The 25385-nt window shown below is 38.6% G+C and overlaps 1 protein-coding gene across 1 annotated transcript in view; it reads right to left on the bottom strand.

Annotated features, from left to right (window-relative positions):
• The window catches only part of NEB (nebulin), a 212763-nt gene extending 189718 nt beyond the window's left edge, over positions 1–23045 (bottom strand). The window contains exons 1-10 of the mRNA XM_089520035.1: positions 23001–23045; positions 16381–16425; positions 12971–13186; positions 8440–8547; positions 7433–7537; positions 4179–4283; positions 3972–4076; positions 1990–2094; positions 1037–1138; positions 766–873 (exon numbers count right to left, since the gene is read on the bottom strand). Of these exons, the coding sequence (XP_089376161.1) occupies positions 766–873; positions 1037–1138; positions 1990–2094; positions 3972–4076; positions 4179–4283; positions 7433–7537; positions 8440–8547; positions 12971–13186; positions 16381–16425; positions 23001–23036 (1035 nt within the window). The 5' untranslated portion in view covers positions 23037–23045. The remainder of the gene's footprint in view (positions 1–765; positions 874–1036; positions 1139–1989; positions 2095–3971; positions 4077–4178; positions 4284–7432; positions 7538–8439; positions 8548–12970; positions 13187–16380; positions 16426–23000) is intronic.
• Between the last annotated feature and the right edge of the window lie 2340 nt (positions 23046–25385).

The raw sequence follows: 25385 nt of genomic DNA, 5'->3' as shown, positions 1-25385 counted from the left end.
AGACAGTTCAGAGATTTTGTCTCTCTGATTAGAAAAACAGCTGAACAATTGTTTGGCTGAACAAGTCAATGCCATTTATGGCTAACTCTTGGCAATATTTTCATGACAAAAGCAGCTGGTTTCAATAATTGCGTGTATTATAGAGTGTGGTATACCTACAAATGTTAATCATAATGTGGTGCTAATTTAGAGAGGGAAGCCTTCACAATCTATGTTGTCCCTTTTGCAGAAACTATACTCCTGAATCAGAGAAAGATTCTGTGGGTGGTTTACTCAAAATGTAAGTGAAAACTGTATGCCTGTAGATACCCAGTCAACAGTTGTGCCAAGGATATACTTAGCAGAGCTCAACAGAGGAAATATGAAGAAGATTGGACAGCCATCTGGGTCAGTGTGGTGCATACAAGGAATATGCCCACACCAAAGAAAAACAGTAATCTGGGGTGTATTGCACAATATTCTGTAACATTTTCAATTCTCTTAGGAATGCTTCCATTTACCAGTGGCCTTTGGTTCAAGCAGCAAGGTAACTGCAGCGATGGTATGGGGCATCCCTTCATCCCACTCATATTTCAGACCCCCACTGTCTTCCCTCCAACAGAACCCATTCCACCTGAAGTGGCAAAAGGCCTTGAGCCATCTCCACTGAAAAAAGATTAAATTCTCACTTCACTTATGCAATGGAAGTATAACATGGATCATGCTCTTGCTATGATTTTCTAGAATGGGCCCAATCTAAACAAGTAGCTCATTTTTTAAACATACCTTACTGGCAACAATTCCAGCTCGCTTATTAACTTCATACTCAGGTGTTTCTGTCTGCATAAAGTAGATTTGGTCTTTTGCATTCTCCCAGTCTTCTTGGTATTTTCTCTGAGAAAATATAATGATAGGTCAACAAAATATGGTAGGTCAACAAAATTGGTATTTAACTACCGTAGAAAGGAGAGTGTTACATAGAAAAAAGGAAATGGTTTTTAAAAAGCAAAGCACAAACATGGTTTTCACTTGCTGTGCTTTAAAAGTATTTCTTTACCATGCTGAAGTTGTCAGAGTTCATTCTGGCAACTGCTACATCATAGCAGGGGGTCTGGCTCCATTTGCCCTTCTTCTTGTTATAGTCTTCATGATAGTTCCGCTGTCAAAACAAATGAATACTGAACTTCAGATAACCAACTAAAGTTTTAAAAACCCCAAATCTTCTTATGATGCATTTTCTTATCAGAGATTGTATCAAACTGGTGGGCTACGATTTTCAGTCTCAGAATTTCAATTTGTTCAGATGTTTGAATAAAGTTTACAGTTTCATTCATCCTTCCTCCTACTGGGAGTTTGGGGATTTGTAACTTTACAATAGAGAGTAATGTGACCAACACAGGGCTTGGAAGGTGACTTTTGAAAATATAGTAAGAAAACCACCAAAGTACAGTAGTTAGTAGTCATTATAGCTGCCATTTTAAAGGCAGCTCTTTACTTTCCCATTTCTGAAAAGTAACTAGAGTCTTTGTTTTTTTACTTTTTTTAAAAAAAATGCTCTTAATGCTTTTCATTCAGCAGCATGAGGCACAGGGCAAGCCAGAACCTTGACCATCTGATATCCCTCCTCCAATATTTAATGTGACCACATACCATAGAAACATAGGAGCTATCTAAACCAACTTTCCTGCCAGGGCAGGAATCTACAGCTAAAGTATCCCACAGCTAAAGCACTATAAAAGTAACAGAGTAATGTTGTCCCATTTTAACTTGCAAATGTAGTATAATGTAGTTATACATTGGTAGCTGAAAAACATAACAATTTGTAGTAATTTGTTTTTGTTTTTTAAAAAAACTAGTTGCTTTCAAGCTTTGGGCAAACATAGATTCTCCTTCGAGAACTCTTGATATTTTCTTCTCCCTCTCCACCTTAACAAGACAGTTGGATAACTCTGTTCATCCAAGTTCTTAAAGGATATGTTTATCCAAGAATTAACAGCAGAGTGTACTCACGTCACTGAGCTGCCTGGTTACTTTCTTGGCAAGTTCCACATCAGGTGGGTCTGGCAGTGCAGTGTATTTAGATTTGCGCTCATCATGCCCTTTTTTGTAGACAATCTGAAAGAATGGGAAGAGGAAAGGACTTCTCTGTTTAAATAAGGAGAACATTTACTCTTGCTTTCTAGGAGCCTGGCTGTTTGCAGCAGAGCTAGCTAGCACTGTGACAAAACAAACTCAAATAAGCATTGCTCTTATAGAATTCTAAACCCATTGTTGGAGGGTAACAATTTTATCTGTTTGGATTTTTGGATATTTCAGGGGGGAAACCTGAGGTTGTTGAATGCATCTTTCCACTCAAGGATATTAGCAGTTAGGCAAATTCCTCCCACAGAGGACCATTCATTTCAATGGATGGGGCACTACCAGCACTGGGTTCTTCAAAGGAGAAAGTAAACCTCTTTTAAATTACTCCTAACAATCCTCCCAGACAGCTTCCATACATAAACTGAGATGTTATGGGTTGTCCTTCCCAGAAGCTCACAATGGGGGACTTGTTTTACCCAATGCATTTCATCCATGCAGACCCTGTCTGTCCCCAGAATATCCTGGCCAGCAGTCAACCTGAGAGGTAGGTAAGGCTGACAGATGGATGGTGAGTGATCCATGGTCATCAAAATCTAAATATGACTTTCCCTAGTCCTAGTCCAACATTTTCTTTCTGTAACACATTACTTTGACTTTTTGTGCAAGTGTGGATGCAGAGATCACTAGCCTCGGCATTTGTACTTTCATTTTCAATAAAAGGGCAGTTGAAGTCCCTAATAGTTGTCAAAGCCAGTTTGCAGCCTTGTGAGCTATTCTGAGGGAAATCCACACACCGGTCACTGGCAAGCAAAACTTCAGGCTGGCTTAGTGGTACTTAGTGGCTTTCAAAACAAGAAGAGGTAGAGACTCCCTTCTGAGTTTTAGACAGAACTTTAAAGCAGATCCGGAGATGCTAAATCTATGTTGGAGAGAGAGTTTGGCACCTTGGGTGACTCCTTTAAAGTTTAGATTTATGGTGCATCTGCAGAATTAATGCAGTTGGACACTAGTTTAACTGCCATGACTCAATGCTATGAAATTCTGGGATTTGTAATTATGTGATATGTTTGGCCTTCTCTGTAAGAGAGCTCTGGTGCTACAATAAACTACAAAGCCCAGGATTCCACAGGATGGAACCCATGACAGTTAAAGTGGTGTCAAATTGCATTAACTCTGCAGTGCAGATACAATCTAAAACCTAGAGTAGATTCATTGTACCACTGAAATGAAAACCTCCAATTGCCAGTAGATAGATGTAAACATCAGGACCTCCTGTTTTGCAAATGAAGCACTGGCAGATATTGGTTCAAGACTGCAAACTCCTGTATGTTCACCAAAAGAACCTCGCACTCCTACCATGGAGCATGTAGAGGTTTTTTTAAAAAAAAAAACATTCACATTGGTGATGATTTTATCATCATGAAAAAGGCTGTTTCAACAGGTCAAAAGATACTCTGGTGAAAATAAGTTCTCCTCCTCTGTAAGATTTTTGACCCAGTGCAGGTCTGAAAAATCCAGCACTTTTCCCATTTTCTTTTTTTATAAACAACAATAAATCACATGTTAAGAGCAAATAAGTTCTGCTTCATACAAAATACAATGTTTTTGCAAAACACAAAATGTTCAGCACAGAATGTATTTGGTGCAAAATCAATGTTTTTTGCAAACCAATATGCCTTTCTTCAGCTTTTGCAAACACACACAAAGTTTTATGATGCAACAAAGACAGAGAAATAATCAAAAATGTACAAAAATTCTCAAAATCTTGCCAGGCAGAGAGAAAACTTTTGAGGGTTTTTTTTCCCCATTCTTATATATAAGAGTGCATCAAGCAAAGATTTATATGTCTTGTGTTTACCTCCTGAAGGGGGAAAAAAGACCCAGTGCATTACTTGGTTCTTGATACTTACGTCACTGAGGGCCTTTTGGGCCTGTGCAACTCTCCTTAGTTCTGGACTGTCGTCGTAAGGATAAAACAGTGACTTGTCTGATTCCCAGTCTTCAATGTATGATTTCTTAGAGAAAGAGCCATAATAATGTTTTCAGTCAAGAAACAGGGTGAATGAAATGGAAACGGAATGAATGGAGAATTATATAGGCCAGGAGAGCTAACCTACCTTGCTGTACAATGTTGAATTTTTTATTGCCTGCACAAACTCTGGAGCATCAGGGGGAAGCAAGTACTTTTCCTTATTCTCTTCCCAATTCTGTTTGTATAACACCTACAGGAGGGAAAAGCAACATATCGGTTATACAAGTCTTGAGGAAAGCACCTCTCTTTCTTCACCAAAAGCCCATACTTAGGAGATACTCTACCAAAATATCTCCTATACATTTTTTTTAAAACATAGTGACTGCATCCGCATTGCAGAAATAATCTGGTTTGACACCACTTTAACTACCATGGCTCAATGCTATGGAATTCTGGAAACTATAGTTTGTTGTGGCACCAGTGTTCTGGTGCTACAATAAACTACGCTTCCCAGAATTCCATAGCATTGAGCCGTGGTAGTTAAAGTGGAGTCAAACCAGATTGTTTCTGCAGCGTGGATACAATCAATGTTGGCCCCACGTTGATGAAATGTACTCTCCTGGGAGATCTGTCTAACCTCTTTCTCCTCTATTTTAAACCACTGCTGTTTTTATTATATTGTCATCTTACTGCATTTTTCTTCAGCTTTGAAATTTACCATTCATTTTAGCCGTATTATAAACTGCTTCGTGAAGGCTTTTCACCTTGAAAATTTGAATATATGCTTACCTAGCTTAATAACAATTGTCTAGAAAGAAATTTTGTCAACCTTCATTTCAGACTAGTAAACCCTTGAGTCATGTCTCCAGTGTGAAATCTAATGGACAGGAGGCCCTCAGTTGTGGATTACATTTTTTATTTATAATGGCAGTTTAAGAGTCAGAGTAGATGATACATTCAGCATGTTTTTTAGAAGATGTGTTTCCTCATGTAGTAAAATACATCTGTTTGTCATAACCCATGTTTTCCTCCACCTCCTTATCTTGCATTTAGTATGATTTGTTTTGTTACTGTTCATTGGAAGCTAAATATTTGCAAATCTGATCACTGAAGCACATATCCTTGCAAAAATCCCATCATAGGAGGGTTAATGAAAGGCAATACACATTCACCTTAACATCTCATTTGATCCTGTATTTAGAAAGAAGCTAGTAACTACTGTTGGTTTCTAAATTAAAACCTAATTAAAGAAGCATTAGCATGAAGAGTTTAGTGACAAAATGTTGCTGAGCAGTCTTTTGTATGGAATGGGTTAATGTGCTGCCTCACAGATTGTTTAGACTGCTGTTCGGAGTAGCTGGGATCAGCACAGGAATTGTCACAAATATGTGACAGGTGCACCAATTCACTAGATTCAATATGTGAGAAGACCTCCAGCTGCAAACTCTTCTAGAGGTACTTGAAAAGCCCATGGCTGCAGAAGAAAAAGGAAGCTCAAGCAAGGCTGTCAGAAGTTATTTTGCTGCAGCAAATGGTGTCCCTTACCCAGCTGGGTCCAGTTGTAAAGCCATTATGGTAGATGAGGCAGAAAATGTGATAAGCATGCCTCCTCAACCATTTTACAAGAGTAGCAAAGAAATGCTCTAGTAATTGGCTTGTTTTCCTTTTTTTTTTTTTAAATGACATCCTCAGATCTGCTGCCTAAGGCAATAGCCTCGCTCTGCTGAAGGATAGAGGCAGAAATTTTGAAGTTTTTCTGAACAAACTGTGCACACATTTGTCCTTCGGGGAGATTTATCAGGTAAAGCCTCTCCCACATCAGCAGCAAATACATTTCCCTGTGGAGAAAATGGTATTAATCACAGCTTTGGACATTATGATGAAATGAAGGGAATAAACTACTTATGTTTTTGCCTTCTGAAGTTTCAAAGCTGCTCCTTGTATCACATAAGGAAAATGCTATCAAGTAATTCCATATAAGGGGGTCCCCAATGGTAGTTCCCTAAGCTCCCTTATGCTGGCATTTGTTATGTACATCACATGATAAATTTTGATTGAGCATTTTCATAGCCAAACAGAAGAAGTAGACTGGCCACATGATAATCCAATTAAAAAATGAAATGACTAGCCGGAAGTGCACATGACTGTAGGATTCTAAACTTGGATGGCAAGTGTGGAAATTTCCTCCATCCCAAATATTTGGTTAAAAGTGGGAGATGCAAGAGTCTTCCCTTTTGGAGAATGCACAGACTTCATGAAATGGGCTGCCACCACCTTCCTTTTGGGAAGCTATTCAGCAGCAGGCAGGAAAGGATGCCCATGAAAGTTTTTCTTTCACTGCTAGAAGATAGGAGTACAGTCAGCCTTCCATATCCATAGATTTGGCATCCATGGATTCAACTAACCATGGTGCAAAAATATCCACACACAAAAAAAAAGGTTTAAAACAGCAAACCTTGATTTTGTCACTTCATACAATGGACACCATTTTACTATGCCACTGTATATAATGAGACTTGAGCATCCACAGATTTTGGTGTCTATAGGGGGGGGGGGTCCTGGGACCAAACCCCCATAGATACCGAAGGTCCTCTGTAGTTACTCCTGGTCAAAAGAAGAAAGAGCCCTCCCCTTTTCTCTAACTGAGCAGTACACTAGTGAGCCAAGCAGCGAAGATACAAATCAGGATGCAAAGGAGAAATTTATAAGGACATATTTTATTCCAATTTAAATAGGTACCTCACATTAGAAAGCATAGCAAAATGAGGCCTTCCTCCAAGTACAGTTTACAAAGGCTGAAGTGTCACAATGCTGACATTAAGCCAGGTCGAAACTTTGCTCTAGTTACTCTTGTTTTCTATTTACATTAAAGTTGGTGTTCTGGTTTCAGGTGGCCCATTACCTATCATCCAGCCTCCACAGACTCAGTAAAAATGTGTCTGACTCCCACAGGCCAACCTTTCCAGATCTTTCCAGACTTTTCCAACTCCTATGCAGTCCCACTGGGGCAGGATCTCCTTCATGATCCTATGTAATGCTGTTTGTATTAACCCTTTATTCAGTTGGCACGGAGCCAGGGGTACATTTTGGTTGCACAATGACTTTGTTGTCCATGATAAAGAAGAGACTAACATTAAGAATACTGGTAGGAATACCATTATTTCACAAAGGATAAAACATTGTTCATTTACTAGAAGAGTTATTTCAGGAGAAATTTGATTTTTAAGTTTCACTTGTTTTATTTTATTTTTTCCAAGCATTTTATTTTTAAAACATCAACCAGAAAATAGCTTTATTTAGAAAATAGCTAAATGCATCATGTTATGTGAACTGTATATAGATTCATATGAGTACTTATAACTGTCTTTGCTTTCTGTATCATTCCACAGAGGGGCTTACCTTGCTAACTTGCTGAGAAACCTTCTTTGCATGCTCTATATCTCTTGCTTTCTCATCAACGTGACAGTTGGTCTTGGCCAGATCACCAGCCATGCGATATTTAACCTACAGTAAACAAATATATATTGTGTGGTAAACCTACAGAGCCACAAATATAGATGTGTGATGGCATAACTGTCTGAGAGATTGATCTTCCGTGTATATGTTTGTGCATGTATGATTAGAACTGGTATTTCTGGAAACAAATCCAACTCTTGTTATTTTCTGAAAGTTTTATTGAATCTCAGTTTTAAGAATTTGAGCTTGTGAAAAATAATGCTTCTTGTGCATTAGTTCCACTGCAGGTTTTGTGCAAAATCATTCTGTGGTGTCTATGGGCAAAAATAGTTATGGGGGTGTACCTTCCTGCTACAAATATCTGCATTGTAACCTATAAAGTTGAAATATAACCTTTCCTGTGCAATGATGTGAAAACAGGGGACTACATCAAATACCCCAGGGTGTGAATGTGAACTAAAGTTGAAATATAACCTTTCCTGTGCAATGATGTGAAAACAGGGGACTACATCAAATACCCCAGGGTGTGAATGTGAACTACAGTGCAGATAAATATCAGAGTGCAAGCATGTATTTGCTGAGTACAGACTTCTTAATCCAATTACGTACTCTACTCATGAGGAAGCTAATTCTGTGCCCATGCTTCATTTACTGGATAGAAGTACAGCGTGCCTGTTTTTTGTTTTTTGTTTTTTCATTTTTGTCAAGATCTTTTATCTCTCTCTTCTTGAAATACAGGTATCTAGAATTCCAATCAGAATCCTAAAATTTCTGGCTTGCTGCTGAGTCTTCAGTTTCCTAGGTTAGGAATCTTACCAACACTTCTCTTAAGGCTCCAGATTGGCTTACTGCAACATGATCTCTGGGATTCCTGCCTTCCTGCCTAGAATTAAAATAGCCTCAGAGAGACACATCTTCCCACTTAATACCCTGCAATCCTGGCAACTTACCTCACTGAGCTGGTTCTGGGCTTTCCTGATTCTTCGTAGTTCAGGGGTATCAGTTGTAATTGCATATGGCTTTCCTTTTTCCTTCTCAAACTTCTCTTTGTATTTTTTCTGAGGGAGAAAAAGCCAAAAATATATGTCATGTTTTGATGCTAAGTACATGGATGGGGGGCCACCAGTAAATACAAGTATGTGGGCCATATTTCAGAGGAAGAAAGTTGTGAAATCACCTCTGAATATTACTTGCTTAAGAAAACCCAATGAAATACATGATGTCACTATAGGTCAACTGGTGACTTGAAGGCACATGCACACACAAGCATGTTACCAGGTTCTCAAAATTAGTCCTCTAGGAATCTTTCTGGAAATGCTGTCACCTGAACTTGGCTTTTAAAAAATGCTAATAGTATAAAAAAAATTGTTTTCTTTCACACAAATACACACATATCTAGCATCCAAAATCCAAAGTTAAGGTATATGGGAATGGAGCACATGACACAAATACATAAACTAAACATCATATCATTTTGCCATTTTACAAATTTTGCACATTTGTACCCAGTGATGATGTGACCTACTGCCCCAACAATGTCAACATTTAGCTATATGTTATATAGAGAACTTCAACATATAATCAGCTATTTTTTGTAGCTGTGGGCTAGCTAGGTTTTATAACATCAGGGGTCAAATTTTGAAATAGAGGGCTATATGGCAGTGAATTTTGTATGTGTTCATAACAGATTGCATAAAATTACACTAGTAGGAAGCAAATCCATTGCAAATGTTTTGGTTCTTGAAGCAAGAGACAAGATGGCAACAGCCCTTCATCTCCAGTTCCACTTATAGGAGGTATCTCACTGGGCAATTGGCTCTCATTTCAAATTTGGCAACGAGACAGTATCTTCCATTGCACCTGAAGTCCATTGCATAGACTAGTTTAGGATGCACATGACACTTTTCACAAAGAATTGTCAGGCATGGTTGGGATCGTTGAGAGAGCATGAAAAAGTCCTCTTGGTGAGTGCTCCCAAGTTGTGGAACTTCTTTCCCTGGAACGTTTGGTTGACTTCCTCCACGTTGTTTTTTCTGCTGTCAGGCAAAGACCTTATTTAGGGAGGCCTTTGGTTTTTTTAACTTGTTGCAGCAGATGGAGCTTGTAATGGGGAGTATTGTGTCTGTGTTTTATTATGTTTTAAATTTGTTTTTAAACAGTTTTGTACTTGTGTGGTTTTTGAAAAAGAATTGCATAATTGGCGAGAATGTTCTATGGCAGTTATAAATGCCTAATGTAGTGGCCTTGTGACTGTTACATATTCATGATCCCTAGAGGTTACATAGGGACCGTGAAAGTCCTCCAATCCCACTTACTGAGTCACAGCCACTGCAATTGCTGGGCATCTGTCCCCCTGTTGAAAGGGAAGCAGCTGACTGACATTCCCCCTTGCCATCAAGTGAGCAGTCTCTGGCTGAGGAGGAATGGCAACAGGGCCCCCACTTCTCCCCGTTACACTGGAGATCACTCATGAGAGGGATGAGAACGTCATTCAACTGCTTCCCAAGGACAGAGAAACAGACAACTATTGACTGCTGTGGCAACGTCCCGGTATGTAGAGACTGAGAGGGATCAAGCTGGTATTCACTGCATAGCACTGTAACTATTGTACCTGTGCATACATAAATCCAGTACAGGATTCTGGCCATTGTTTTTCAACTTTTGTATTGATAGTGTTTAGTTGTACTTTATTGTAAATAGTTGTAAATCACTCTGAAACCCTGTGCAGGGAGAAAGATGATAAATAAATAAATACTTGATGATGATGCTGCCCACATACGCCCCAACATCTGGCATCTGAAACAGGTACCTTGTTTCACCTTAAGGGAGAACCAGTCCTGGGAGAGAGTTAGGCACTGCTCTAGTACAGTTTGCATGTTCTATCTACAGGTATGGGTACAGAGGGCCAACTGAGGACATCCTTGTAAAGACACACAAAAAGCAAGGAAATGGGTAGGGGGGACCAGTCTATTATGCCTCAAAATACTATATGGCCTCAACAGTATTTTCCCATCTAGTCTGTAGTTAGGGTTGCCAGTCATTATCTGGCTTCAGCTCTCTCATTTGAGAGTATCATGAAAGGTCAGCAAAATGTTACTAATTTAATGTATTATTATTGCAAAGAAGGCATTATTGGGATTTCCCACTTCTTGAGCAAGAACAAATTGACCAGCCTTGAGTAACATACATGCTTCAGCAGAGGTCTTAGGCAGCAACATGGCTTGAACCGGAATTTGGATATGAAAATCTAATAAACACATTACGCTAGGCTTTGCCCAAGACTTTCCAGATTTTGTTTGGTTCTACCCCAAGCTTCTGATTTTTTGCTCCAGCTCCAACTTAAATTTACCAAATTGTGCCGTGCCTGTATCAAAAACTAGGGCTAAATCCAGAGCTTAGCCATTGAAATCAAAGGGATTTGTGCTAGCTGTGAATAATAACTGTATATAGGACCAACTCTGGATTTAACCCTTAATTTCTAGTCTAAACCTCCTCCTTCTAGAGGAGTAAGAGTTGCACAGCCCTTCAAATGTTGCTGAATTGCAAGTCTCAGGGACCCCTAGCCAGTGTTGGGAGTTGCACTCCAACAACAGCTGGGGGCTGCATGATTTCCAGCTCTGTTCTAGATTTTTTCAGGGTCTCCATGACACATATCAGATTCCAACTGTGTTATGAATTTTCCCTTAGTCTGTCTGTCCATCTGTCTGTCTCTCTCCCTTTCTCTGTCTCACATACACACACCCTGTTCAGGGACATTTTTTTAGGTGGTGGGAGTACTATCAACCCTGTTTCTCCTTCATTCTTCTCTTTGCTTCTCTTTGGGACAAAATAAAAGAAATGGATTAGTGGAAGTGGAAATAGCAAGGATCCTCCAACAGTGGAGGAAAAATAGGGGCATTGCTTGTCCTAATGAAATTTTCCTTCATTTTCTAGCATTGCAGAGAGAGAGACACTGAAAATCGTTTACACTTAGAATTCATATTTGCTGCTTTCATGTTCCTGTGGTACTTTTCCATGTCCCTTTTCTTGACTGCTGAAACTCTCTAATGCTCAATTGACGTTTTAAGTTTTGTGCAATGCTAGGAATTTAGGGACAAAAGAAAAATTTATTTGGAGAAGTAGAATTATTATTTGCACAGGCAATGCCTTCATTTTGCAGCTTTACAATCTCCTCTCCCCATATTTAAATCCCTGGGGAGCACAACCTTCTCAAAGTGAAGAAGAGATGGAATGCAGATGGTTTCCAACTCCTACACAGTCACAAAGCAAACATATTTTTAAAGTTTTGGATGGAACACATTAAAGTCAACACACATTACTCATGGGACGCATGAGCTGTAGAACAATTGTCATTATGTTCTGATTGGAGAAGGGAATCTCCAGAATGAAGCAGTGTTAAAGACGTGGGTATGAAATGAATTAGACTGCCCTGTTCAGCTGTGAAAGAGACAAGGAGAACTGTGTCCTGACTGGGGAAAGATGGTGCCACAAAATATTATCTGAAATGAATCTGGTGGTGCAGTGGTTAAAGGACAGTACTGCAACCACAAGGTTGTGAGCTCGATCCCAGGCCTCCAAGGTTGACTCAGCCTATCCTTTTGCAGATTGGTGAAATGAGTATCCAGCTTGTTGGGGGCTACTGGCTTACAGATTGTTAACCGTTTAGAGTGCTGGGTTCACTATTAAGGGGTATATGCTATTGCTGTTTTCAAGACCATTAAAACTGGCTTTCCCCCACCCTGACATCACCCTGTCCAGACAATACAGGGCCAAAGCCATGATTTGGATATGGACTGTCTTCACATGGGAAAGCCAGTTCTGACCCAAATCCATCCAACCCTCCCTTAAGCCAGTTTTTAAAAACATACCTTTTGCTCCCAATCTTCCAGGAAAATCTGAAGCACTTCAGACACTGGACAGCTGTTTACACAGCATCCTGCTGTGTCACCCACCACCAATGCCACTGGTGCATATTGCTCCCTCTGAGGTTACAACAAGGTGCCCAGCAATATGATCAATTCTGGATACCTCATTTTTTTTTTTATCTCAGAGGGAGCAACTTGTGCCAGTAGCAACAGCGCCGATAGGCACTGTGGCACCTTGTGTAAACAGCTGCCTGGCACCACTCTGGAATGCACAGGTAACTGGGGGAATTTGGGGTAACTTTAATGTAAACTTGCCCTAAGATGCTCCGCATGGGCTCTGAAAGGTGCATGTTCTAATAGACTAACTCTGAGGAGTGGCCTCCTTCTTTCTCCCATGTGTCTTGTAGTAGATAAAGAATTACAAATCTTTGCTATAGCTAAAGTGAGAAATAAATACCTGCAAGAAAGATAGATAGATAGGCCTATGTATTTCTAAATTATATTAAACAGAGACATTAGAAACTCAACAAAATTCAAACTATGACACAGAGATCAAATTTCTAAAACTGATAACTTAGTCATAAAAGTTGAATTTAAGTGACTACAAATTACTTACTTCACTAAAGAGCTTTTGCATTTTTGCACTGTGATCCAGATAAGGTGTCAGGAACTTAGATGTGTCCACTTTTGTCCGTACAACTTTTTTTCTGGGCTTGTGACTTGTGTCTGGGGTTTCTGAAGCATGCTTAGAGGTTTCCGATGTTCGCTTTGTGGTTACTGTATACGGAGCAGATCCTGTGGTGTATGTTGTTTCGGTGATCTCAGTAATTATCTAAGAATGTGAGAAAATGTTATGGGTTTTCATTTCCACATTAGCACTATGGGTTAGAAGCATGACCTCCTCTTCATTTCCTGGTAGCTCTTGTATACCTAGTTTGGGATGCATATGCCTTCTCAAAAATCCCTTCCTCCTAGATGCCAATACCTTTGTTCAGAAGGTATTGGCATCTAGGACTTCCTGTTAAAGAATATAGCAATCTCCAGCTGCCACTGTCATCACCACCCTGGCAATACTAACCACTATGTATATGCTGAATTTTTTTTACTCTGCCAGTTTTATCTTGGCTTTAGATTCTGTTTGTTCTGTCTTTGCTTTATTGTATTGTAATAGTATTTTAATGTCTTTAGTATTTTCTTGCAGATTAAGAAAACTTTAGTTAGTGAAGACAATTTGAAAGTACATTAATTAATCAATAGCCTAAATATCCTAAAGGCACCAGAACCTGTCTGAACTTGGAAGCTAAGCAGGATCAGCCCTGTTTAGTACTTGGTCGGGGACCGCCAACTAATAACAGGTGCTGTAAACTACATTTCAGAATAAGGAACTGACAAAGCTACCTTTGAGTATTCCTTGCCTAAGAAAACTCTATGAAATTCATGGGGTTGCCATACATCAGCATATACATTTATACAAATTTGGTACATACACACACTTATGTAAAGTTTCTCCATATCCTATTGTTCGAGCCCATCAGAATGCCCATTGATTCAATGGGATTTGCTTATATGTTAATACAACAATTGATTCAATTGGTCTATGTTGGGACAGGGGAATACTACACTAGGGTTGCCAGACTGAAAACTAGAGAGGGCTCCTATATTTTTAATGGTTGTGTAGAAGAGGAAATTGCAGCAGCTGTTACCTGTTGGTCAACCAGGTGACAAGCAACATCTGCTGAAATTTCCTGTTCTACACAATGAATAAAGACACAGAAGCCCTGTTCAGTTCTCACTCAGACAACCCTAGTACTAACCATCTGGATTCTAGCTATCATATGAATATGCCAGGAAAGACTCATGGGCAGTATGATGAGGAGATAAAACAGTCCCTGACTTAATGATGTCCTGGTTCAGTATTGGGTGGGATGTAGCACACCCTTGGATGATCCTTCCCTATGCCCAATAAATTCTCCTTTCATTTGAAGAATGTGCTTGCTATATTAATATGCTACACATCATCCAAGTTGTTTCTGTGATATTCAAATGGCTGCCTGTTTTCTAAATAAAGCATTCTGATTTTATTCATCAGTGGGGTTGGATTTCACAAGAGTTTGCCACACCATCATTCCACATAGAGAACTACCACTGACGTCAAGAAGAGTTTTGATAGCATATCACTGATCAGATAGACTCAAAGGGTAGAAATACTCTCAGCAGTGTTGTACTTTGGCATGATCTTGCTCAAATTAGTGAGATTACACCAGATTATGTGATCAAAGAATTACTCTGCAAGAGTAATCAGTGTGTCTACACATGTCATATGATCCACTAAGGCTGCATCTGCACTGAAGAAATAATCCAGTTCAACACCACTTTAAGTGCCATGGCTCAATGCTATGGAAGTCTGGGAACTGTAGTTCTGTCAGACATTTAGCCTTCTCTCTCAGAGAGCCTGGGTGCCACAACAAATTACAATTCCCAGAATTCCATAGCATTGACCCATGACAGTCAAAGTGGTGTCAAACTGAATTATTTCTGCAGTGCAGATGCAGCCCAGGTCATGTTTTCCTAATGCTCAAATGCTGACTTTGCAACTTGATACCGAAATAGCATAAAAGCAACTCACCTGAAAGTGATGCCCATATAGTAAAGCCCATTTTGAGATTATTATTTTGATACTCATATTATGAACAATGGATTTTAAACATAGTATGATTGAAATTAAATACAACATTATAAATCAGTTTAAATATTTATTTTTTATTTTTATTCTAAAAGTTATATCTATCATAGGGTACAGAAGTACCCACAGCACAGGTAAAACAAAATATAAAACACATAAGCATGATTAAATATTTTATGTTAAGTGAAGTCAAAGGCTTTCATGGCTGGCATCCATACTTTTTTGTGGGTTTTTCAGGCTATGAGGCCATGTTCTAGAAGAGTTTATTCCTGACATTTCGCCAGCATCTGTGGCTGGCATCTTCAGAGAATGCTGGCATGGAAGAGAGTGGAGTATATATACTGTTGGTTGTTGAGACGCAGACGAAACATCAGGAATAAACTCTTCTAGAACTTGGCCACATCGCCCGAAAAACCCACAAAAAACTATTTTGTTTTGGTTCCAAATAGGTAACAGATAATTTTTAAACAAATTCATAAATCACAACATCCTTTAGCTCTTAAGTATTAAGGAGAAGAGTTATCAAGGATTATATTCTCATTTCTATTATATTCTATTATACTCACATAACCAAACATTTGAGATATGTTTGCCTTATACTTGAAGAGGTTGAATAAATCATGATTTCAGATTCAGGTAATATTTTATGGGTATATTATGCCAATCAACAAGAAATGAAAGATAGAGAAATGGCATTGGAAAAGGCATGGTAAAAATGAATGACATCAGACAAACAAATGGAAACAGAATTGATGTGCCGGTGGACATAAAAGTTTGCACAAGGAGTTTTTCTGTACACATCTTCACTTGGATTTTATTCCTATCCCTTTTTAAAATGTCCCTCTCATCATTTAGAAGTCCCAGAGGACTGCTGTTCACATTTTCTTTCAGTAGAAACCTAACTATCAACATATCAGCATCAAGAGATAAAGTCACACACGCAAATACATTGCAAACTGTAGCCACTCAAGTCAATGGAAAATGAGTCACTGATTTAATCATAATGCATAATTCTGTGACTATCCACAGAAAAAGCAAATAGTTAAAAAAAAAAAACTTGAGTTTTTACATGGCACTGAATGAATAAAAGAATACAGTGCAAATTAATACCATCCATAAAAGCTTTGGTGGAAGGAAGGGAGGGAAGCATATTTGAACACTGTGTACTAATCCGGATAAAACAAACCATATATCTTGTTATCAGATTTGATGTCCTATTGGATTAAAGTAATTCTATGAGATTATTCAGTATTATGTACACACTCCCCCCAAAAAAACCTCACTAAAGAAGCACTAAAATGCACAAAATCAGAGGTATGCGCACAAAACAGAGAGGCTTTTACCTCGCCTGGTTCACCCTCCTCAATGACCTCTTCTTCAATGTAGTACTATAAACAAAGAAGAGACCTCATTATTTTCCACAAGATCATTCATAACAAAGTACATTTTCCCTTTTGACCTAAGGGGGCAGGAGAGTCGATTTGAAGATATGTACTGATGGTATAGGTCCTCCATGATGTACAAGAACACCCTTAAAGACTGCCACTAATGTGGAAACAGATAAATATTTACAGACATCTGTTCTGCTGCATCAAAGAGCAATCCATAAACACCGGTAGGGTTTGGTGTGCAGATCACCTTCAACAGAGGTATACAGTGCTGCAAAGGCAAAATTCCTTTTATTCAACCATTTAGGTCTGGGATTTTGTACTTGACCCAGTCCAAGCTTCTGGTTTTCCTGCCACACTTGTACAGTTTTACTGGATCTCTACGTGTATACATGCAATTGCTTTTTTTAAAAAAAACAAGCGTACACTTTCTGGTGGTATGGGCAAAAGGAGTTTTGGGAAATGGAAGACACAGTTCATAAAGAGATTCAAAGGTCAACTCTTGTATATACCATACTCAATATATCAATATTAAATTGCAAAAAAGTACAATTTAAGCTTGTTGTTTTTTTTCTATGTCACATTAATCAGACAGATGAATACTTCTGAAGAATAATTATGTACTCCAGAGAAAGGGAAATGAAGCCTAAATAGTGTTCTCAGGTCTCTAAAAAATCTATGGGTTCTTCTCTCTCTACACACAAACACGTATTTCCATTTTTCTTTTCTTTGTGGATTGATGAGGTGCTGTTGGATATCTCACCCAAGTTTTCTCTTCAAAACTGTAGAGGCTGTTATCCTCCTTTGTATGAGAGAGTGTTCTGGACAATGAAGTAGTGTATGATGGACAGAGCTGAGTGGTGCAAGACTTGAAGGATAGCATGTGTTAGAGCACATCAGTGTTTTGATTGCATGGCAATGTGGGCAGCAAAGAGGGTTTATTTTGCTGTCTCTATTGCATCCTCAAATAGCAGATCTCTTTCAAGTGGTTTGGAAATTTTTAACATTCCTGGTAGCAAATGGAATTTTGGATCTCTGACAACACCTTCTGTGACCTTTTGCAAAACATTTTGAAAATAAAACAGTTGTCTCCTTGGCAATCCCAAAGGTGCTGTAAGACCATTGTAAAATCCCTGTAGATATAATTCAGTATAACTATACAAGCATAAAGAATCCCCTCCTGCCCCCCTCCCAAAAAAAACCCCTCCAAAATGCTGGAATGGAATATATATTTTATCTGTAACAGTAGTACTAAATTTGCTTTGTTGTGCTACTGATTTCTATTTCCTTTCTTATCATAGGGCATCTGAGCCAGATGACACCACTTTAATCTCTAAAATGATTCAAAGTTTTTTCCTAAAAAATATTTGCAACGTATTAGGGAATAACTCATTACCTGTAGTAACTAGCACTCTCCATTAATTTCCAGGGAAATTAGAGTGATACACAGAGTTTACACTGACAGCTTCTCCAGAGTCAGACTAAGACCAAGCATCCATTAAGAATTATTATAAAGATTTCTTTAAAGTTATTCATTTCAGTTACTTCACATCACAACTACTCTTGTGAAAGCAGAGCATGTCTGATGATACTGAAAGTTAAGTCAGGCTCTCACTATGATCGCTTTTCAAACTTCTAATCCTCACTATGTCTTTATTATCCCCATTTTACTGATGGGAAGCTGAAACAAAGAGGTAGAATCAAGTATAGGGGCCAAGATTTATACTAATTGTTGTGGAAGTTAGGAATGAAATTGTAGCACATAAAATGTGTAATTTTGGCTTATATTTTGATCTGATCTGTAGGATTCGAATGTTCCTTTCTACTGTCATCCAGACTGCCTTCCTTCTTGAACAGACAAATAGTTGACCTTTAATTCACCTCAGCCAATATTCTGATCCAGATAATACTATGGCAGTTTCACAGGGTAAGGGCCCTTTCACACTACACTATTATAGCACTATGATTCCATTTTAACTGCCATGACAACATCCTATGGAATCCTGGGATATGCAGTTTAGGGAGGGGTATTTAGAATTCTCATCCAGAGAGCTCCTCTAGTAGCTTACCAAACTACAGTCTCCAAACTACACACTACAAGACCTGAGGATTTCAGTGTTTTAATTATATAATGTGGAAAATGGCCCTTGAAAGAGCTATCTGGGATTCCAAAACCCTACAAAAGTTTTTGTAAATGGAATAAGTGGACTTCTGATCTATCTGAATAGGGTAAAACCCATTTTATAAATGCTTGATCAACTTCTTTGCAAAGAGTGTTTCCTTGTAGTTAGCTGGAAAGAGGACATGGATTATCTAAATGGAAGAAAGACTGCTGATTCCACATTCCACTGAAGTTATGGCCAGTGGCTGCACCACTGCAGCATGACAAATCCATTCTCCATCAGTTGTTTTGAGTTGAACAGGAATCTAGGTGGCTCAGATAAGGACAAGGTCTCCTTGAGGAATCCCAAGCTACACACAAAGCTTTCCATAGATAAGTCCAGCATTCCACATGCTGAACCTCACACTCTCTAAGACTTATAGAATGTGCTGTTGTCTAATTCAATTGGATATATAAGAAAGTTAGAAAAATTTCAGACACATTAATCAGTTCTGACCCATTCCTATGGACCACATTACCAAAGCCCATCTCTGATGAAAATGGGCAGCCTAAGGCAGACCTCATTATTACCCAAATCAGTGCCTGATGAATGTCCCCATCAACAATTTTATTCAAGAAATTGCTAATACCAGTTATACAAGGCAGTAGGTGGCTGGATGAGAAGAACTGCAGAGGAGATTTCTCCTTCTGAATTTTGGTTTTTGTTTGTTTTGTTTTGTTTTTGAGGGGGGTTGGTCACTTGTCTATCACTGGACTTAGTATGTATGAGGGGGTACTGAAAACTTCTTGGCCTGACCTACTTCCCAAAATCTGAGTATATTTTTGTCACTGTAACTTGAAAGAGTGTTCTTTTGTATTGCAAATTGCCAATTTGCAGGACCATAGCTCTAATTTCTGAATTTGTTTTGAGATCATTGATAGAACCATGTCAATGAAAAGTGTGCAGTTTTCAAGTTCTAGGCTGTCATGCAGTTCCTGTTCCTGCAGAAGAAAACTCCAAAGGAAATCCATGAGTGTACAATGCAAATATTGACAGACAAGTGCCCATACTCAATTGTGAAGAAGTAGTGTGCCAATTTTCAGCATAGAGCTTTTGAAACTGAACATTTAGCAAGATCTGTGAGGCCTTCAACAGTGTTAACTCCTGAAATTATGGACTGTGTTCATGACCTGATTTTGGCAGAATGGTGAATCTCAGCTAAAACAATTCCTGAGTCACTAGAGAGATCCTGGGAATGCACTGGGTTTATAATTCATGAGGAATTAGCTGTCAGCCATGTGGGTGCCAAAATGTTTGAATGCTGACTAGAATCGAAACCAGTGGACCCCCTCCAAGTTGACTTCGCAGCATTTTGAGCTATCTAGCGATAATTTTTTTGACCGACTCATCACTGTTGATGAAACATGGTAACATCACTATGATCTGAAGACCAAACAACAGTCCTTGCAGTGGTGGCACTTGGGTTCTCCACAGCCCCAAAAATTCAAGATTGAAAGGTCGGCAGGAAAGGCCATGGCCACAGTTTTTTGGTAAAAGGAAGGTATTTTGAAGAGTATCTTCAGAAGGCCAAGTAGTTACTGCAGAATATTACTGTAACTTGCTGTGCCAATTAAAAGAGGCATTGAAGGAAAACTTGAGGGAAGCTGTGGAAAGTTGTTCTCTTTTTGCAGGACAATGCACCTTCTCACAGGGCTGGCAAAATGATGGATGTTTTGGAAAAAAATGGTGTTTGAATGGATAGACCATTTGCCCTACTCATCAGATCTTGCTCCATCTGAATATTTCCTGTTTCCACGCCTTTAAAAAAGTTTGAAAGGAAGGCAATTTCAAATGATTCAGAGGTGATAGCAGCAGCAGAGCAGTATTTCTGTGACCAAACACCAGAAAATTTTTGTTTGAAGGGTTAAGAAACTTGAGAAATGATGTGCCGAGTGCATCAGCCTTCAAGGTGAATATCAGGTATGTTTCATGGCTCAAGATTATTCCTTTCTTGGTCAAGAACTTTTCAGCACCCCCTCATACAAATGGAAGATATGTGTCTACAAGTGTGTCAGCTCAAAGGAGAGTAAAAAGGAAATGTAAATGAATAGATGGAAAAGAGCTTTGCATGTAGGAGTTCACTGATGTTCATAGATGAAAATACATGTCTGCATGCCTGAGTTAACGTGTGGTATATTTGTGTGCCGGAGAGGTTTTGAGAAAGAATACATGGGACAACGTGTGAGCACAGCCATGTCTTTTTTCCCCCTTGTGGCTCACTAACCAACTTAAAGTTGACATTGTGGCTATCATATCAAGAAAATAAAAGTTTTTGTACCTTTGACCTATAATATTCTGTGTAGATCCAAATAAGTAGATGTCCTAAATGAAGCATCCAGGCTATTTTTAAAAGACCTTTAAAACACTATTTTGGCTTCTTATGTTAAAGGAAACCTCCACTCAGCAATACACAGATTTGAATCTGAACATAAATCTGTTTCCTACAGTTAAAACATGAGAGCAATGTATGACTGGCAAGGAAGAATGACATCTAGAGCTATTTCTACTTTTTACAGAAAGTGCCAAGTAGCTTAAAACTAATACCAGGTGCAATTGTTGCCACTTTGTTCTTAACTTTTTATTCCACAGGCCCTTGAACCCTTGCACAGAGAACCCCCTTCAAGCAACAACAGTTGTCTTTTGCTCCTAAGGTTTCCCAGAGTGGTGATTTTTTGGGTTTTACAAAAATTAAAGCACTTCCAAGTGTGGTGCAGCCCAGGGTGTACCAAAATTTGCCCTCAGACTGATAGAAGGTATGTCTAACCCCAACCCTTTGGACCAAAATTCTCTTTTCCTCAGGGTCCAACCAGGTGCTTCTTAGGACCAAGTCAATCCTACAAAGGAGGGGGGAAGATGACAGATGTCTGGAGAAATAATTCCAGAAAGTACTTGTAAAAGTGAATTTAAAAAACAACACTATGCAGTGTAAAACAATGGAAAACAGGCAGTGAAAAGAGAATGGCAATGAATACCAGACAAACATGATGCATGGTGGATATGAGTATGTAAAAATATGATAGTTTCTGCCATTAAAATAATAGCAAATATTTAGGAAAATATCTCCTGATGGTTGCAACATCAGGAGTGAAGAACTTAAGGCCTTCGAGAAAATACAATTTGCGTCATCCCTGATGATAGGCCATGGTGGCTGGGATCATAAGAACTGTACTGCAATCTCTGGAAGACCACATGTTCCCTACCCCTGCAACTGATAATACTTTGCACTCTAATAGAATTGAATAACAATGCCTGGGACTGTGAAAGTATTCTAAAACAAATCCAGTTGCACATTTAGGTCACGATTGCCAATATATAACACTGAGAAGCATAGGCAACTGCAAGCCAAGTACAAGCTGCCCATGCAAGTTGGTTAAAGGTGTCCTGAGACAACAGATAAGTAGTGGCCATGCTCATATACCTTGAAATAACACTGAATCAAGTTCAAATAGGAAGTCTTATACCAAATCAGAATATTGGTTGACCCAGCTCTACACTAACTGGCGGTAGCTCTTTGGGTTTTCCTGGTCACATCAGACCTGAGCATTAAATGTGTTGTGTGAACCTCAAGGCTTCCTTGGGTGATCAGGAACTGATAAAATATTCATAAAGATCTAGGAACCCTTTGGCAAATAGCTATAGTTCTGTCCTTTATGGATGAAGCTGCATTCCCCAAAATAAAGGCAATATTGACCTTAATGTCTATTTGGATGTGTGTGTGTGTGTGTGTGTGTGTGTGTGTGTGTGTGTGTGTGTGAATATGATTATATATAATCTCAGTTTCACAGTCCACAGGGTGTTACTGATCGGAATTTTAGACAATCAGCTATTCAGATTCTATAAAGGAATTGATGAGATATTGTTGGGTAATGTGACATTTTCTGAACAGTGTCACATTTTGTAATTGTTGTGATCTTGTCTATGGTAATTTCATTCAGATGTTTTGTCAGTTTGTTTGGAATTGCTCCACAAGCACCCATCACCATTGAAAACACAGTTATTTCTTTTCCCAGAGGTGCTGAATCCCAATATGTAGATTTTGATATTTGACAAACTTTTCCCCTCTTTTCCCCCCTTCAGTTCTAGGGAAGAAAGTGACATAATTGCCATCGTCATTGCCACGTACTTCTGACAACTCGGTTTACTGAGATTTCACATTCAAACAGCTGCATGAGAACAGTCATAAAGGTGACATCTGTTACTATTCTTATATTATTCTTATATTTATTTGTATCCTGCTCTTTTCCCGGAACTGGAACTATAACTGCCCAGATGAGGCATCAAACTGGGAAAAGCTTGCATATGAGAAACCAGAATGTCAAATTCCTTTTCAATTACTTGCTAATGTTTCTTCTGAATAACATATCCACAGTTCTCAAGACAAAAAAAGCAGTAAGTTGAACATCTGGGTCTTACCTCCACCACCTCCTCATATTCTTCTTCTTCTGCCATCTTTGCAGAGTGCCTCTCACCTACTCACTGGGCACAAAAGAGGCAAAAAATAGCATCAGGATGAGCTTGGTGTCAAGCTCTTAGTACTCAAAGTTGTCATAGCATGCATCTGGACAATGTTAAGGAATAGCACAAAGAAAATGTTAATTATAGCCCATCAAAGGATATAGTGGGACAATATTGCTACCCCCCAAACTAATAATAATAATAATTTCCCCATTTCAAAACTGTGCTTCCAAATCATAAAACTAAACAGCTCTTTCTGAAACAAACAAAAAGTGATCAAATAAAAGAAAACCATTTATTCTGAAGTGTGGAGATTTAATTGATATTAGCCTTAGATTTTATATAAAATGGAGATTTTTCTCCTTTAAAGCTACATCTCATACTCTAGACTACCAGATTTAAATTGTGTGTGTGTGTGTGTGTGTGTGTGCTGCATCTTTATTGTGCTGCATTTATTGTTACGTCTTTTAAAGGATTTTATACTGTTTTAAATTATAGGCATTTTAACATGATAGCCTAATGATTTGAGTTTAAATTAAACTTTTAAATTAAAGTGTGAAGTCAAAGGCTTTCATGGCGTGCATCCATAGTTTTCTGTGGGTTTTTCAGGCTATGTGGCTGTGTTCTGGAAGAGTTTATTCCTGTTGTTTTAAATTAAACTTTTGAACAGTATGCTGTTTTTAATATTGTTGCAAGTGGCCTTTGGTCCCTTGTCAGGAGAAAGACAGGCTAGAAATGAAAGGAAATAAATTGTAATTGTCAGGACATTAGCTTCATACTTTCATCATATCTTCTTTTAATTTGTTTTTAATTTTTAAAATGTATTTTTTATTACTTTAGCTACCCTTGTTATTGTATATTAGATCATGACATTCATCTTTCACATTCTCTGGACCATGGTGCAGCATCAACCTTTCACTGTTACATTCCTTTAGGCATCCAGAGCTGTGCGGATTCTGTGGTATTCATAATTAGCTCTAATCTTTTAAAATGTCAGCAAGCAATGTTCTGGAGATGTTGTTTTTTGCTATTCACCATTCCAAAAATCTTTGCTACTGAGCAATTTCTAAAGTCTATGGCCTAATTCCAATTGCTCAAAACCAGCTACAGCAAATTCACCAAATCAATTCTTGAATGGTCAATACTTATTACGTTCTGTTAATTCAGTGAGTCTTGTCCTCTTGGGACTACCTATTGGACTCAATGGTCTAATTTCTTTTTTTAATTGAAATAAAAACTTGATGATCTCATTTGGAAGGCTGTTGTAACTAAAACCACATATGTAAATCTTAAACAAAGAATTTCAAATAACCTCAAGTGAATCAAGTCAACGTGTCTCTTCCCACCATTGGACTTTATAGATGCTCCCTTTGTTTGCTTCTGTGGTTCTTTTTCTTTATGTTTTCTTCAAACCTAAAAAATATCAGAACACTTGTAGCTGCAGTATATAAACAAAATGAATTAATTAATTCATTGGAATGATTTTGTCAACCAGCCCTGAAACAGTCAGGGCTGGCCACAAGGGACTGCAGCCTCTATTTCTAATACAGGCAAGGGATTGAAGGTTCGCAACAGCTGCTTCCTCGTTCAGAGATATTTGCTCTGTAAGCTAATACTTCGGGTGCAATTGGCTGGTTTTGTTTAGCTAGCTAAACTGCAATTCCTTCTGAGGCAAGTAGCAGTCCAGTACGGTGGGTTAAATTTAGGCGCAGTGTCTCTTCCTAAAGCCAGTCTTGTTCAGTCGAGGTAAAATAAAATAAGATTAAAAATATAAAACTGGCCAAGGTTAGAAGAGGGTTTTCGAAAAAAGAAACAATAGGATCTACTCAGGCAAGGAGACAGCTGATCTATGTACTCTACTGTTTGACCCATCAGCTCTTCACTCCTTTAACTGCCAAATTCATCACTGCCTTCTGCCATTGAATCAGATTAAGCAAGCATTGTGAGAGAGAAAATACAAAATGCATGGACACTGATCTGATAAAGGTCCAACAGACCAGAAAGCCTTTCAAGAAAATAAAAAATCTACCAATTTGGTAAATATCAGTTCTACAGGAGAGAAAAAAACTCAAGCAAAATTGAAAAGCAAAACCAACTATGGGCTTACCAGCGATCTTTAAATAAATTTCCTTAGCAGCAAAGCCTCTCCAACTGTCCTTCCTCCTGAGAAACGCTGGGCAAAAGCAACGTTAGCCTGATGCACCAGCTCCTAAATTATCATGTGGTTGTGGGAGCCAATCAGATTGGGCCTCGATCAAGTTTCAGATACTAAATATACATGGTGACCCTCTGGAAGACCACCTGTTCAGCAGCTCCACAAAGAAAAGTTAAGCTGCATACACC

Source organism: Sceloporus occidentalis, unplaced genomic scaffold (assembly GCF_023333645.1).
Source record: "Sceloporus occidentalis isolate IW3139 unplaced genomic scaffold, rSceOcc1.0.p SCAF_4, whole genome shotgun sequence".
In the NCBI taxonomy this organism is placed as follows: Eukaryota; Metazoa; Chordata; class Lepidosauria; order Squamata; family Phrynosomatidae; genus Sceloporus; species Sceloporus occidentalis.
This window is presented reverse-complemented; position numbering and strand designations above follow the sequence as displayed.